Source organism: Nannobrachium achirus, assembly GCF_963921795.1.
Source record: "Nannobrachium achirus genome assembly, chromosome: 18".
In the NCBI taxonomy this organism is placed as follows: domain Eukaryota; kingdom Metazoa; phylum Chordata; class Actinopteri; order Myctophiformes; family Myctophidae; genus Nannobrachium; species Nannobrachium achirus.
This window is the reverse complement of record NC_137825.1, coordinates 37,195,773-37,208,675: the sequence shown is the minus strand read 5'-3', so window position 1 is coordinate 37,208,675 and position 12,903 is coordinate 37,195,773. Positions and strand designations below refer to the sequence as shown.

The 12,903-nt window shown below is 41.7% G+C and overlaps 3 protein-coding genes across 3 annotated transcripts in view; 1 reads left to right on the top strand and 2 right to left on the bottom strand.

Moving 5' to 3' along the window:
* Positions 1-12,903, bottom strand: part of pkmyt1 (protein kinase, membrane associated tyrosine/threonine 1) — a 156,616-nt gene that overhangs the window by 82,049 nt on the left and 61,664 nt on the right. The window lies entirely within an intron of this gene.
* Positions 381-3,482, top strand: LOC308303073 (progestin and adipoQ receptor family member 4-like; the record flags this gene model as incomplete). The annotated part of the gene is made up of 3 exons (XM_080747393.1): positions 381-546; positions 1,816-2,034; positions 3,046-3,482. The coding sequence occupies 3 exons, from the start codon at positions 381-383 to the stop codon at positions 3,480-3,482; spliced, it is 822 nt and encodes a 273-aa protein (XP_080603519.1).
* Positions 4,175-11,100, bottom strand: pelo (pelota mRNA surveillance and ribosome rescue factor). The gene is made up of 13 exons (XM_080747549.1): positions 10,915-11,100; positions 9,801-9,893; positions 9,114-9,264; positions 8,813-8,903; positions 8,392-8,555; positions 7,713-7,773; positions 6,860-7,021; positions 6,733-6,779; positions 6,533-6,606; positions 6,361-6,432; positions 5,403-5,477; positions 5,261-5,292; positions 4,175-4,755 (listed from the first exon to the last, which is right to left on the bottom strand). Exons 1-13 carry the CDS (start codon positions 10,953-10,955, stop codon positions 4,661-4,663), a joined length of 1,158 nt encoding a protein of 385 aa, XP_080603675.1. The 5' UTR covers positions 10,956-11,100; the 3' UTR covers positions 4,175-4,660.

Genomic DNA, 12,903 nt, shown 5'->3' with positions numbered 1-12,903 from the left:
ACTGTTCTAGAATCACCACTTAAGGGAAATACTGTAGGAAATTGTACACTATGAGGTTGAGTGGTAAGAAACTTGGTGGCTAGGACAGTGAAGTTGCAGCAGCACAGCACATTGCTTTCTTGTGAGGATTACCCCAGCTTTATCCCTAGGAATAACACGCTGGCTGCTGATTGGCTCAAGAGGAAGCATGCCACTCAGGCCAGCTCAACAGGTTGCCTGCTTGGATCGGCACCTGTCCTAGTGATGGTTTTCAAAAGCCCGTGAGTGTGTTGCCATTCTTCATCATGACATTCCGGAGGGGGGCCACTAATTATGACGTTAACAGAAGTGTCAACTGATGAACTGTAGTCTTCAGAACACATTGTGCAGGAGACGTTGTCATGGGTGCTTTTAAAGGACCACGTCTGCTGGATTTGGAAAAGACACCTCCATACCTCCAGTTCAACAGATATGTCCTGACAGGTTATCGGCCGGTGTCCAATGCCGATGAGTGCCTCAGAAGCCTCTTCTATATGCACAATGAGCTGGGGAACATTTACACGCATGGTAAGTTCATACGTTTACTTTGCATTGCTTGTACTTCAACATTGTTTGCCTTGGGAATCAATTATCTCACCACCCTTTTGAGGTAATTTCATGTGCATCATGCTTCAAATATAAAATATTTGTGAATGCATTTAAATTAGCCTAGTTCATGTGTGCACTGTGCATTCCAATAAACGTTTTAAAAAGGTTTTACAGAAACCCCAAGGATTATGGCCATACTTGCTGCAATGGACAGTTAAAATAAAAATAAAATGTTGAATCAAATTTCTAAAATGATCCATTATCACACTTCGTTAAAAGGAAGTTGCATGCAAAACAGGTGATACTCTCACTTTGCCGTTTACAAGCAGGCTGAGTAAAGACACTAAGGATGTGGAGGATTAACAGTAATCTGCCACGGGAATCCCTGTCCTGGAAATATCCCACCGTTAACTGGGTCTTAAAAGGATGTGCAGGTGACTGGCATGTTTCAAGAGTAAAGTAAATTGCTGATCCATCTTCAGCAACAGCTGTGAGAGACGAGCCATGTGAAATTGAACAGAAAAGCAGGCCTATAAATGTGAATTGAATAGGAAAGGATTTATTATGAAGGCTTTGCCAATTGCTTAATCAATTAATTCAACCAAGGTTGTGCCAAAGTTGGTGATTTTGGAACATGAATTGTAAATGAGCTATGTGTAAAACCTTGAATTTCGAAAGGCATTCTCTTGTCCTCTCTATCCTATAAGTCTATTAATACTGACAATCTTAGAACTGGAGATTAATTACGGAGTCGCTCAGTTGTTTCCAGTACAACTATATTGTGACAATCCAGTTATTACATTGTTACTGTTGCAACAAAACAGGAACAATGCATTCTCAAACCCCTTGTCATTGTTCTGACAAAAAAGGTGATTGTTTTAGTGCAAGCTGTAATTGTGAGACTGTACAGTAAGACTGACATATGACAATTCAAGCTGCCATTCAGATTCAGTTCTACACAGTACGAACAACATGAGGCCTTCAGGATGTGATAAAAAAATGGCATGCATAAATAAATACTGATAGTTAAGTATTAGGTAGTTAATCACGGGTCGGTTTCTGTGTTATTTCAGAATGAGCTGATTCTGGATCAATGTTTTCTAAAAGGACTTTAACCAAATTAATCCTAGTATCCCTATTCTGGGCATAATAGGCAATGATAAACTATATTCACTACTTGACCTCCAACGAAGTATATAGGTTTTACATGGTAACTGTACCGATTTAAAGTCTCGTCTTTTGTTCCAGGAATTCCATTCTTCCTTTTCCTGGTGCTGCTGCCTTTCAGCATTCCCTGGACAGAGGTGGAGAGCAACTGGATCTGTGTGGTGCACTACCTGGCCTGCCTTGCCCCCACTGTGGGTTCAGTCCTCTACCATGTCTTCATGAACCACGCGGGCGGAGAACATGTCTACGACACCCTGCTCTCCCTAGATATGTTTGGGGTTTGCCTGGTCAACACCCTTGGTAGGTACACCTCACGAGGGTTGGGATCCTTTTAGATTTGAATGATTCCAGTTCCTTAAAGTGGTGGTGCCATAATTTTGTACTTTTTCTGTTTTGTATGTGTCTATGGAGTTAACATTACTCTAATAGACCACCGGGTGGGGTTATAATGTGCAGACTTGTCTTCCCTGCGTATTTTTGGTTATTTCCTGAAAGTCTCAGAGTCAAAAGACCCAGTCGAAAAACACAGATGTAATGACATCATAAACTCATCCCCTCCCCTTTTACCATTCACCCAACACTGTGGGTGTGGCTAACTTCAGCTGGGTCACCACCCACGTGACAACCAGGCATACTTAATGAACTGGTGGGTGTGGCCACATGAAAACACAATTTGAATACTTTCTGTACACTTTTTTGAAAAGATCTTCCTAGTTTAATCATAATGCCTGATCATGTTTTAGAGGGAAAGAAATCATGGCACCCCATCTTTAACGATTGGCTGTTAACAGTCCGATTACTTAACGGTTCCCTTAACGATTCCTAGGGGATTCTAAATAGACCCTTACAGGTCTGTAACTCTGAGTGTACAAATGGAACCAAATGTACCCGTTCCAATTGTACACTCAGTTATGGTGGTCCTTTAAATTAAAAGGTTTGCAAATCACCGGTATTGTAATTATTATAGCAGATGTGAAGTCCACATAACCAGCTTTGGCAGTAATAAAACCGGTTCTGGAAACGGTTCCATGTGAAGGAACCGATTCAGATTCCTCAATGTTGGATCCGGTCCGCACGTGGATCCGAATCCCAACCCTACAACACCTCACCAATAGTGATGGAGCCTCAATTAGAAATGTCCACGTCATTTGTACTGCCTCAGAACCATTTATGCTCTGGAACTATAGCTACATCCTTCCATGCAGTGTCAGTTCGAGGGTCAGCCATCCGTTAGTGCTCCACCAATAAATATAATTGTCGGTAGTTCCTCCCACGTGATCCCTGTGTGACCTCATCTTCTCTTGTCCCCAGGCGCACTTCCCATCATCTACATCACCCTTCTCTGCTACCCAGCAGTGCAGCAGGTGGCCTTGCTTGCCTACATCCTGGTGTCCGCCTATGGCATCTACTGTGCCACCACGGCCCACACCAACATCCTGCGTCTGCAAGCCTTTCTCTGGCAGGCCTTGTTCCGCTTCGGCCTCTTCCTGTTTCGCGTGTACGGCAGCGGGGTGGGCAGCCCAAACTCTCTGCGGCTCTTCTTCATCATGGACTCGCTGGCTGTGGTCGGGGGTCTGGTGAACATCATCCAGATACCCGAACGCTTCAGCCCGGGCCTGTTCGACAACTGGGGCAACAGCCATCAGATAATGCATGTGATGGTCACCTGCTCCATCATCTACCTGCACTGGGGCACGCTGGAGGATTTAGCCTGGATTAAAACCTACCAGTGTCCACTTGACTCGTAGGCACAAGCGCACAGACTTGACACACTTTCAAGGCTCTGAGCAATGTCATCAAGAAATTAGCATTTAGGCTTTCAGAGGTTTTACTTTACATCTCCCAAAATGCCTTGAAAGAGTAGTCCCCGTAGCTGAATCCGGTTTAGCGTAACATTACAAATACACTAGGTGTGTTTATCGACCAATAAGGTGACACAAACTGAAAGGTATGCAAGATGCTTTTTTGATGTTTTGTGGGTACCTTTTTTTCTTTTTATGAGAAACGGGTTGATGCTAAAATCGGATTCATCTACGCAAAGTATTTCCAGTATGCAGGCTGTGATTCGACTGTATATGCACTTTAGTCCTAGCAGCTGACATTGAGATTGTATTATGCATTATGGTGAATGGTCTCCCTTCCTGGGCAAATGACTGAAAACTTGACATTTTCCCAGGGAAGGATAAAGGGGTGTTTACAGTGTTATAACTGTGAAACTCATCACAATGCTATATGAACCTAAAAATCCTGGGCACACTTGATTCTTAGTTAAAATGCAGTAGCTTTTAATGCCTGTAAATAGCTCTTTTTAATGTACAAATATTTATTTATGTAATAAATTATATATTTTCTATATTTCGCCTCAAGTTACATTTTCTTAGTGTGGGAGGAGCGTGGCTCAGGTGACACTGACAGAGTGATATAACACTAAATAAGAATGTATGCTTCAACTGTTTAATTGCAAGAAAGGATATGTACATTTGAAAACTGCACCACAGAAATTAACCCCATGTGTTTTTCCATACAGCTCTGTTATAGTATATTGAAATCGCAAATTTAACCAAAGGTTTCCAAATTATACTTGGCAAAAAAAACGTCCCACCTTTCCTTGGCATTCACATAAACTGCACATCTTTCAGGCTTTAGCATTTCAAAAACCTTCAAGATACTGCAACTTTCAAACAGCAACACCCTAAAGCGCATCGAAAGTAATTAAGGTCTGTTTTAGGTCTGCAGTTAGTTAGCTTCGAAAGAGGTTAGCAAAGTGACATGCTGTAGAACTGGAACACATTGGACCTAACACAGTCACATGGTGTTCTGAACATAATTTAGTCTGTGCATTCCTCCTCTGGTGGTAACATCTCACTGCTTTCCTCTCTTTTCTGCCAAATAAGCACTTCCCTGGTCTCTGGTTCATTTCTGTGGATTAGTCGTCGTCTGAGCTGCTGTCATCCTCAGGCTCTGATAGGTCCGCAATGGGGAACCGCAACATGGCTGCCACCCCACTCAGCTGTGTCAGCTCTGAGGAAATTGACATGGATATGTCAATACTTGATAGTAGAGCATCAGTATAATGTGAGCTCATACACATATCTCATGCTTTTTCCCCCCACGGGATCATAATAGAAGCTTAAACTCCACTAACACCATCATATAATGTGGATGACAAATTACCAATGGGAGTTTAAGTTAGTTTTATCACTGGGTGAAAATGTGCGTAGAATGTACAGAAAAGGTTTTGATTCACTTGTACCACATCAATGACCAAAATCTACTTAACGCTAATCAAGGCGTGGTGACTAATACTATTATGTATTTTGAAACATTTCCTCTCCCTAAATAAATGTGCTGCAGTGCGGGCATATTATTTTATTATTGATGTGCACTTGTTTGCCTACTGGCCTACATACCTGCTCTTAAGCTTTTACCTTTTGATTTCTCAACAGACTATATAAAATGTAAAAGCCCAAACTATTATTTTAATTTTAAACATCCAATGAAATATTCTGTGGCGTAGATTACTTACGTTCGCCAGACACATGAAGGCTTGAAAATATTCTGTTTAAACGGGAAAAAAACAACAAAGAAACAAAAAACATGGAATTATTGCCTGATGGTAAGTGGAGTCTGACATAAGACAGTGTTTCATTTTTAGCGGTCACTGGTACCTGACGTTGCCAGCATTGTCTTTCACGTTGTCCACCAGCCGTACATACCGACTCCTAGTAGCGACATCTTGATGCCTAGATGTGTGCACAAAGGACAGGAAATTAACTATTACTGTAGAGCAGGGGTCTTCAACCTTTTTCAGGTCAGCTGAGAGACAAATGAAGCAAGGACCCCCACTACATACATATTGTATAACATAAATGTGTTGCAGATTAAACCTTTTCTTAGATTTCATAGGTAACTTCATAGATTTGTTTGACAGCACAATCATGAGTGTATGTTGAATTCATGTGTATTTTCAGACATTTAACCACTTAAACACGTCAATACTTTGTCAACTTGACCATTCACTCGGTCTGCTCTTTTTTCCTTCTTTGCCAAAAATGGACAAGCTTGTAGATCGGTCACCACTATGCAAGCTTGTAGATTGACACATTTTCTCCTCAGAACAGGAGTGGTTTGTGTAAAAAAAGGATCCAATCATACAAAAATTGGGGGCCCCCTGTAGTAATTCTGAGGGCCCCCTGTTGAAAACCTCTGTCTCAACTATAAATCATTTTAGCTGGGGACTCAATGGAACCCCCTCAAAGACACCATGGGGGTGACACTTTGAGAAACAGTTCTCTAGTCTACGCCACCCAGAAGTCACCTTTTCAACAATGTCATCGCTGTGCCACCGCAATGCAATATCAATAACATTTTTTTCTGTTGCTGTAGCACTGCTTGTGTTACAGAAATATACATGGTATATTTACTGTAGTAATGTTAGTATAACGTCAACATTCAGCTGCCACCAACTTCTGTGCCATAACAAACAACAGTGTAGTGAGGCAACATCTCTCTTGCCATAGAAAAGGAATAGACTTTGGTTTCTCAAGTTGATTGCGATCTGAATGCAGATTAATCTGTCTAACTCAAAAGTAGCCATCCTACAGGATCACAACCCTTAGCACGTACCTGAAAAGCTTATCGCTTATCAGCAGGGTGTCGACAGCCAGAGCCTCAGCAGCTTTTTCCACATGAGCCACCCTATGACGGCACACAACATCATAAAGTTTGCACTTTAGAAAGTTTAGGCATGAGGAAACTGTAGATAACGGCTTGTTTAATGTTAGGGCCCTTCCCTCACCCATAGAACGCTCTGTCAGGCTCATTTTGGAGCATCTTGTAGAAATCCTCCAGGGCTTTCACCTCTCCTGCTGCCTAAAAGACAGGAGCATTTAACATCCAATCGAACTTGTAAATGTAACATCATTGTAGTGTCTTTAGACCGTGTACTATGTAGATAGTGATACAGACACAAATAAGTAGCATAATACAGATAATCACCTTGGTGTCAGAAAGCCTACTGGTGACGGCGGGATCGGACAGGATTTCTGCAAAACAGAGGTTCTTAGTGTCTGAATCATTGGTGGGGGTTCGTAGTTTTTGCTCTCAATATCCGAAACCTCTATACCTTTGAGGGAGTACTTGTGGCCTGATGAGGAGTGGACCAGCATGAATTTGGGCCGGTGCTCGAGCAGGAGCTTGTTGTCCTGCCGGACCGCCTCCCTGAAGAGGTAGGTTATGAACTGGTCCTTGACAAACCCCGGGCTGGCCACCAGGATGCACTTGACCACTGGAGAAAAGCCAAGGAAGAGACTTGAGCCTTTGTTGTGCATCGAATCGCTCGCCATAGCCTTTCATAAGCTCACAAGTGTACAGGGTTCCCACACATTTTTACCAATTAATTTCCAAAACTTTTCAAAAACTTTTCCAGAATATTTAACCCAATTTCCAGGACTATATAACAATAATTCAGCACAATAACAGGTTGCTTACTCCTATGCGCAATGCCCAAAGACAGGTAGTGTATGCCAGTGGTTCTCAACCTTTTCAGGCCGTGACCCCCGAAATAATCATGTTTTAACTGGGGACCCGGCACCCTGACGAGCACTAAGAGTTGAGGAATTTTGTATAACACTGTTCTATTGTGAAAATAGCAGATCTACATGCTCACAACGCCTCGCGTTGCGAGTCGTTGTGAGCATGTAGATCGGCTATTTTCACAATTTCTGCCTCTAATATTTGACAATTTGGCCCATGTTTAATTTGTCATTTCAGAGGTGTTAACAAAATCAATAACCAAAGACAATGCATAGCTATTTTTTCCAGGACCTTCCAGGACCCTTGATAAATTCCAAAACTTTTCCAGTACTGGAAAAATATTTTTCTAATATATATATAATATATAATATTTCCAGGAATTTCATGACCGTGGGAACCCTGAGTGTATGTGTCTACTGTATATGTCTGCACCGTAACCTCACCATCAAAATTGATGTGACGGAGAATCGCCTGCATCACTGCCTCGTAGAATCTCTCCAAAGCCTAACCCAGGAACACGGAGGAAACACTTTCACATATCAACTCATCCATACAAAATGTGTCCTTCCCTTGTACAAAGAGTGTATGTTTAATGTTTTATAATAATGGCAATCCAATACATAATAAATTACATTTGTCGTTTAAAAAAATCTTATTTTATCATGCCTTTGAGAGCATGTGTGCATGTCCGTGCGTGGGCGTGTCATTGGTGGGGGTGGTAGTACTTGCCCATATATGGACATATTGTGTCAGTCTCTTGTTGTTTCAGCACCTCCTCACCCTTAGGGTGTCTTACTGGTAATAATAATAATGTATGCCCTTTAGTTGTTTGTATGGTACATTTTTTGACATTTTGAAATTTGTCCTCTGCATTTAACATATCCTACCAGCAGGGGAGGAGCAGCCATTAATTCAGCGCCTGGCAAGCAGTTAGGGGTTAGGGTTACATTTCTTGCTCAAGGACACTTTGCCATTCAGACTGGGTGGAACGATGATTACCAGACGACGGCCTCTCTACCCACTCAGCTATGGCTGCTTAAACTCCCAGTATATCACATTGATGTTTCAATCACTGGTTCTCGACAACGGGGTGCAAATTAAGCCACCAGTCAGCTGACCCACCTTCTCATGCTGAGTGCAGCTGCCCCTCCTCTTGCGAGGAATAGTGACTTCCACCTTCGCACGGAGCAGGGTCATGGCAGGAGTCACCAGCACCAGGTTAGCAAGACCCTCTTGCATCACCACCGCCGCCACATCTGCCTTCTGGGTGGCGTCACATGCCTGCTCTGGATGACAGATACACAGTCAAATACGGTTAGTTGGAAGTGTGGGGTGTAAAAAAAAGAAAAGGCCAGTATACCAATTTATGCGAGCCACACAAAGAGCATGTTGCACTTGTTCATCCAGTACTATGGGTTTATTTTCTGTTCACTAAAGACCTGGAAAGATCTGTTACTGAGCAAACACTCTATAGCAATGACTACTATCAGAATATAGATTCAATACTTATATTAACAAAAAGCACCGCTCAAAAAGCGCTTACCGATCCTATCGAGCACAACGCTGTCCCAGATCTTTTTGGCAAGAGTGAACTTCCTGTTCTGCTCAAGCTCAATGGTGTGGTAGGCTCCCATCTGAAGCACAGAGTAGAACACTGTCACACACAGGTCAAATGGCAGATGCCATGTCCACAATAATAAAATAAGTATAAGTAACCATGGCATCGAATGAAGCTTCAAAGTAATTAGCTATTTTAGAACATTAAAGAAGTCATTTAGCTATTTTGGAAAAAAAAACTATTTATGGTTATAATGATGACATGCCCAAAGTTGTTAATTCCAGACCTTGACATATTGGTTCTCTTCGAGGTTGGTGCCCTTCACCCTCAGTTGGCATGCCTGGGAGTCAAAGTCGATAGTCTCCACGCACACAGTCAGGGTAGTCCGCACCCTGGAGCTGCCCACACTACCAGTAGATGACTCTGTCGTCACCTTCCTGATGGGATATGGGACAGAAGTTGTTTATCGGGCTCAGGTGTGTTGTGGTGAAGGTGTGTGCAAATGTCCAAGACTGGGGGATTTGGTCCAGTAACCGCTAGGCCTGTCACAATTATTACATAATCGTCTAATTGCAATTATTTTGTCATAATCGTTTCCATGTTGAAAAATGTTAATAGATTTTCAAATATTTTCAAAAATAGTGGAAATAGCAGATCTACAAGCTCACAACGTGTCCGACGCGTTGTGAGCTTGTAGATCTGCAGAATTTCGGCTATTTTCTATTTAAGTATAATATAAGTCAAATATGTCAGTCATTTCTTTGTATATTTAGGTTATGTGTCATATCTGCCATGTGCAACTTCAAAGCCTACAAGCCAAACAGAAATGTAATTGTCAACGACAAAAACACAATGAAATTGTTGATCGCAATTATTTGAGTGACAAGTAATCGTCATGTAACATCTCATAATCGTGGCAACCCCAGCAGTAACCACTGTGGCCTGATGATGATGGCTGAAGTACTGTAGTTACCTGATAGTGGATGCCCTGAGACTGTCACCAACTTGGAGAAGGTTGTAGGTATGCCACATGTCCTCCGCCTCCTCCGGTATCAAAGTCACCTGACTGGAGATGTGGTCGTGATAAATAGACCTGTCTGTTTATATCATAATAATAACAACCATTGTGTGTTGATTGTGTAATGAGGCGTTGAAAGGTGCGGCGTAGCTTAAAGGGGAAGACCACCCATTTTCAATATTGAATTAATATACCTTAGAGGAGTTGTGTGGAAATAGAAAAAAAGTTCCCCCTCTTCTGTGTTGCCTAGAACTGGAGGATTGATTTTGGGGTTTGACTTTGTATTGTAAAGTACAACTTGATGACATCACACATTGTACTTTACAATACAAACCCCAAAATCAATCCTCCAGTTCTAGGCAACACAGAAGAGGGGGAACTTTTTTCTATTTCCACACAACTCCTCTAAGGTATATTAATGACATAGTTCAATATTGAAAATGGGTGGTCTTCCCCTTTAAGTAAGTATTAGCCTGTTGTCTTAAAGCATAAAAATTAGAAAGTTGTATATGTACACTTTTTGGACCGTAAAGACAATATTGTGTGGTGGTGCATACAGGTCCATTTGGTTCGATGTGTACACTCTTTGGAGTTGCATTTAAAAACACTGACTGCAGATCTTACTGTGAAGCCTACTCAATGTGTTGTGGACTCACATCCACAGTATACTGGGATTAGCTCATGTGATGGCTGAATGGCCATTCTTTATAACGTTATTATGTTCCCTCTGTCTGCCCTAACCCTAACCATAACCCCAACTCTGAGGGAACATAGAATTTAGAACACAGGGCTCGAGGTACCATCATTAGCTGAGCTACTGGTATTTATAAACCTTGTTCAGACTGGCGTGCTCTGACAGCATGATGATGAGCCCAATTCATGACTATGAGGTATAGAACATTTCACACAGTCTACACATAGTTATGTAGATTTTGATGCCTTCGTACTTCTTTCTTACCATATGGAAACACATCACTGCAGTGACACATGTCATGTGTGCATCTGGTAGCAAAACAACGTGCAAGACAACAACATAGATTAGCTATCTTGGCTAACGTTAGCAACTCACCCGGCATTGTCTTTCTCGATGTCTTTATGAACCAACTTCATGGTTGTATTGTTGTGATATTTGGACTATGGTGTTATGTGTGTATATTCGATGATTTGAGTGAATTCCATGGTTACTATTGTTTAGTCGAATGATTTCTTAACTTATTAAGAATGAATCACTCGGCTCCAGCTTGCATCGTGCGTCATTGCGTCATGAATGACGATGACATTGACGTCATGCGTCATGACATTGCGTCCTCTCCTCTGCGCCCATTTGCAGATTCCCTCCCCTGTTGCCATTCTTTCCTCCAGTTTCGGACAGAGACGTTATTCTTCATTAGAAATATTTGGATAATAATATAATATACCTTCCCGTTCTCCTTTTTGATCCAGGATGACTTGATTTATGAATTTACACGTTCTTCTCTCCAAGAATCACCACACAATGTATAGTCCAACTGGGCAATAGTATTAGAGTTTTCGCTCCAACATAGTAGCCATAAATTATAACGTATGTAGAGGACTTTTATTTTGAATACGTCTTCAAAATAAAAGTTCTCTAGCCTACATGAGTTATACTTTATGGCTGCCTAGGGTGACCATATTTTCAGCCACTCAAACCGGGACGCAAAACACTGTTGCCTAAAACTTAGCCTGGGATCGCTTCCAATTTCGGGCTTTTGATCCGGTTGGGAGCGGATGACGTCCCACGTCATTTTGTATTCAAAACGGACTACAATTTGGCCGGAACTACCGACCGGAATCAGTTTTAACCTGGTTTTGCGCATGCGCTAACTGGGATAAAACTGATTCCGGTCGGTAGTTCCGGCCAAAGTGTAGTCCGTTTTGAATACAAAATGACGTAAGATATCATCCGGTCTAGACCGGATCAGACGACCTGTTTAGTAACGAATACCAGGCTTTCTCTCAGGAAAGCCTGGTGAGGCGAGGTTACCTAAAACTGGGACCCTAAAAGCAATGCGCACGTTACCGCGCACGCGCGTGCCCATTCTCTAACGTTCGTGCACGCGCACACGCGCACCGCAGGGTTGCAAACAGGCAGTGAGTGATTGACAAACAGGCTCAGTGTTGAATTCAGACACGCAATGAATTTGTTCCTTTTTTCTGATTGGTTAGGTGAGCATGTTTTCATGAAAAGAACATGATAAATGTCTATGCAACCACTGAAAACAGCTACTGTTATTTTAATTCTGCCGAAAACCGGGACAATTTTGTAGTGAATGTTGAAAACCGGGACATATTAGTGTTTTAGAGATATTTGTCGGGACACCGGGACACGTAGCTTGAAAACGGGACTGTCCCGGGTAAAACGGGACGTCTGGTCACCCTATGGCTGCCTAGTGCCTACCAACATAGTATGTAAACATCAGCTCACATGGCTGTAGGTGCAACCAACTACTGTTCTTGCCTGTCACACTCATATCAAAGGTTCCAAAGTGACACTTATTGTAACAATAGCCAAACATTAATACCACTACCATACAGGATGTCGGATGATGATATCTGTTATTTGAGTAGCCTATACTAGCCAAGGTTTGGAAATGAATACAAAATAAATAAACCAATAATATTCGTTCACTTCAGTGCTTTTCTCAGTATTAACATGGTTCCATTGATAACCATTGTTTCTCATTGTGATCCTTAATTGTCACCCACTCCACTTTATATTTGACATATTCCTTTCTTCTTACAAACAACACAGATAACAGTTGGTTTATTTACACACATCTTTTAATTGACAAAAAAAACACATCGCTTAGCTAATCAAAGAAACGCATACCACTAACTCTTTTCTGGTCTGATCAGCTTTAGAGACATTCTTCTTTTTTATCTGCTTTTGGGTTTATTGGTGGTTGGCAAATCAACAAAAAAAGAGACTGGTGCAAAGAGATGTGTGATTTAGAAACATGAATAATACTTATACCTTGTGAATGATTTTAATGTTTTTATATGGTTTCAGAATTGTATTCTTTGTTTATTAAACGTG

Coding starts and splice junctions, on each gene's coding strand:
- pelo (XM_080747549.1), bottom strand. CDS start 10,955: ATGAAGTTGGTTCATAAAGACATCGAGAAAGACAATGCCGG. Junction 6,780..6,859: donor CCACAAGTACTCCCTCAAAG/GTATAGAGGTTT, acceptor TCTGTTTTGCAG/AAATCCTGTCCGATCCCGCC. Junction 5,478..6,360: donor ATAAGCGATAAGCTTTTCAG/GTACGTGCTAAG, acceptor GCACACATCTAG/GCATCAAGATGTCGCTACTA.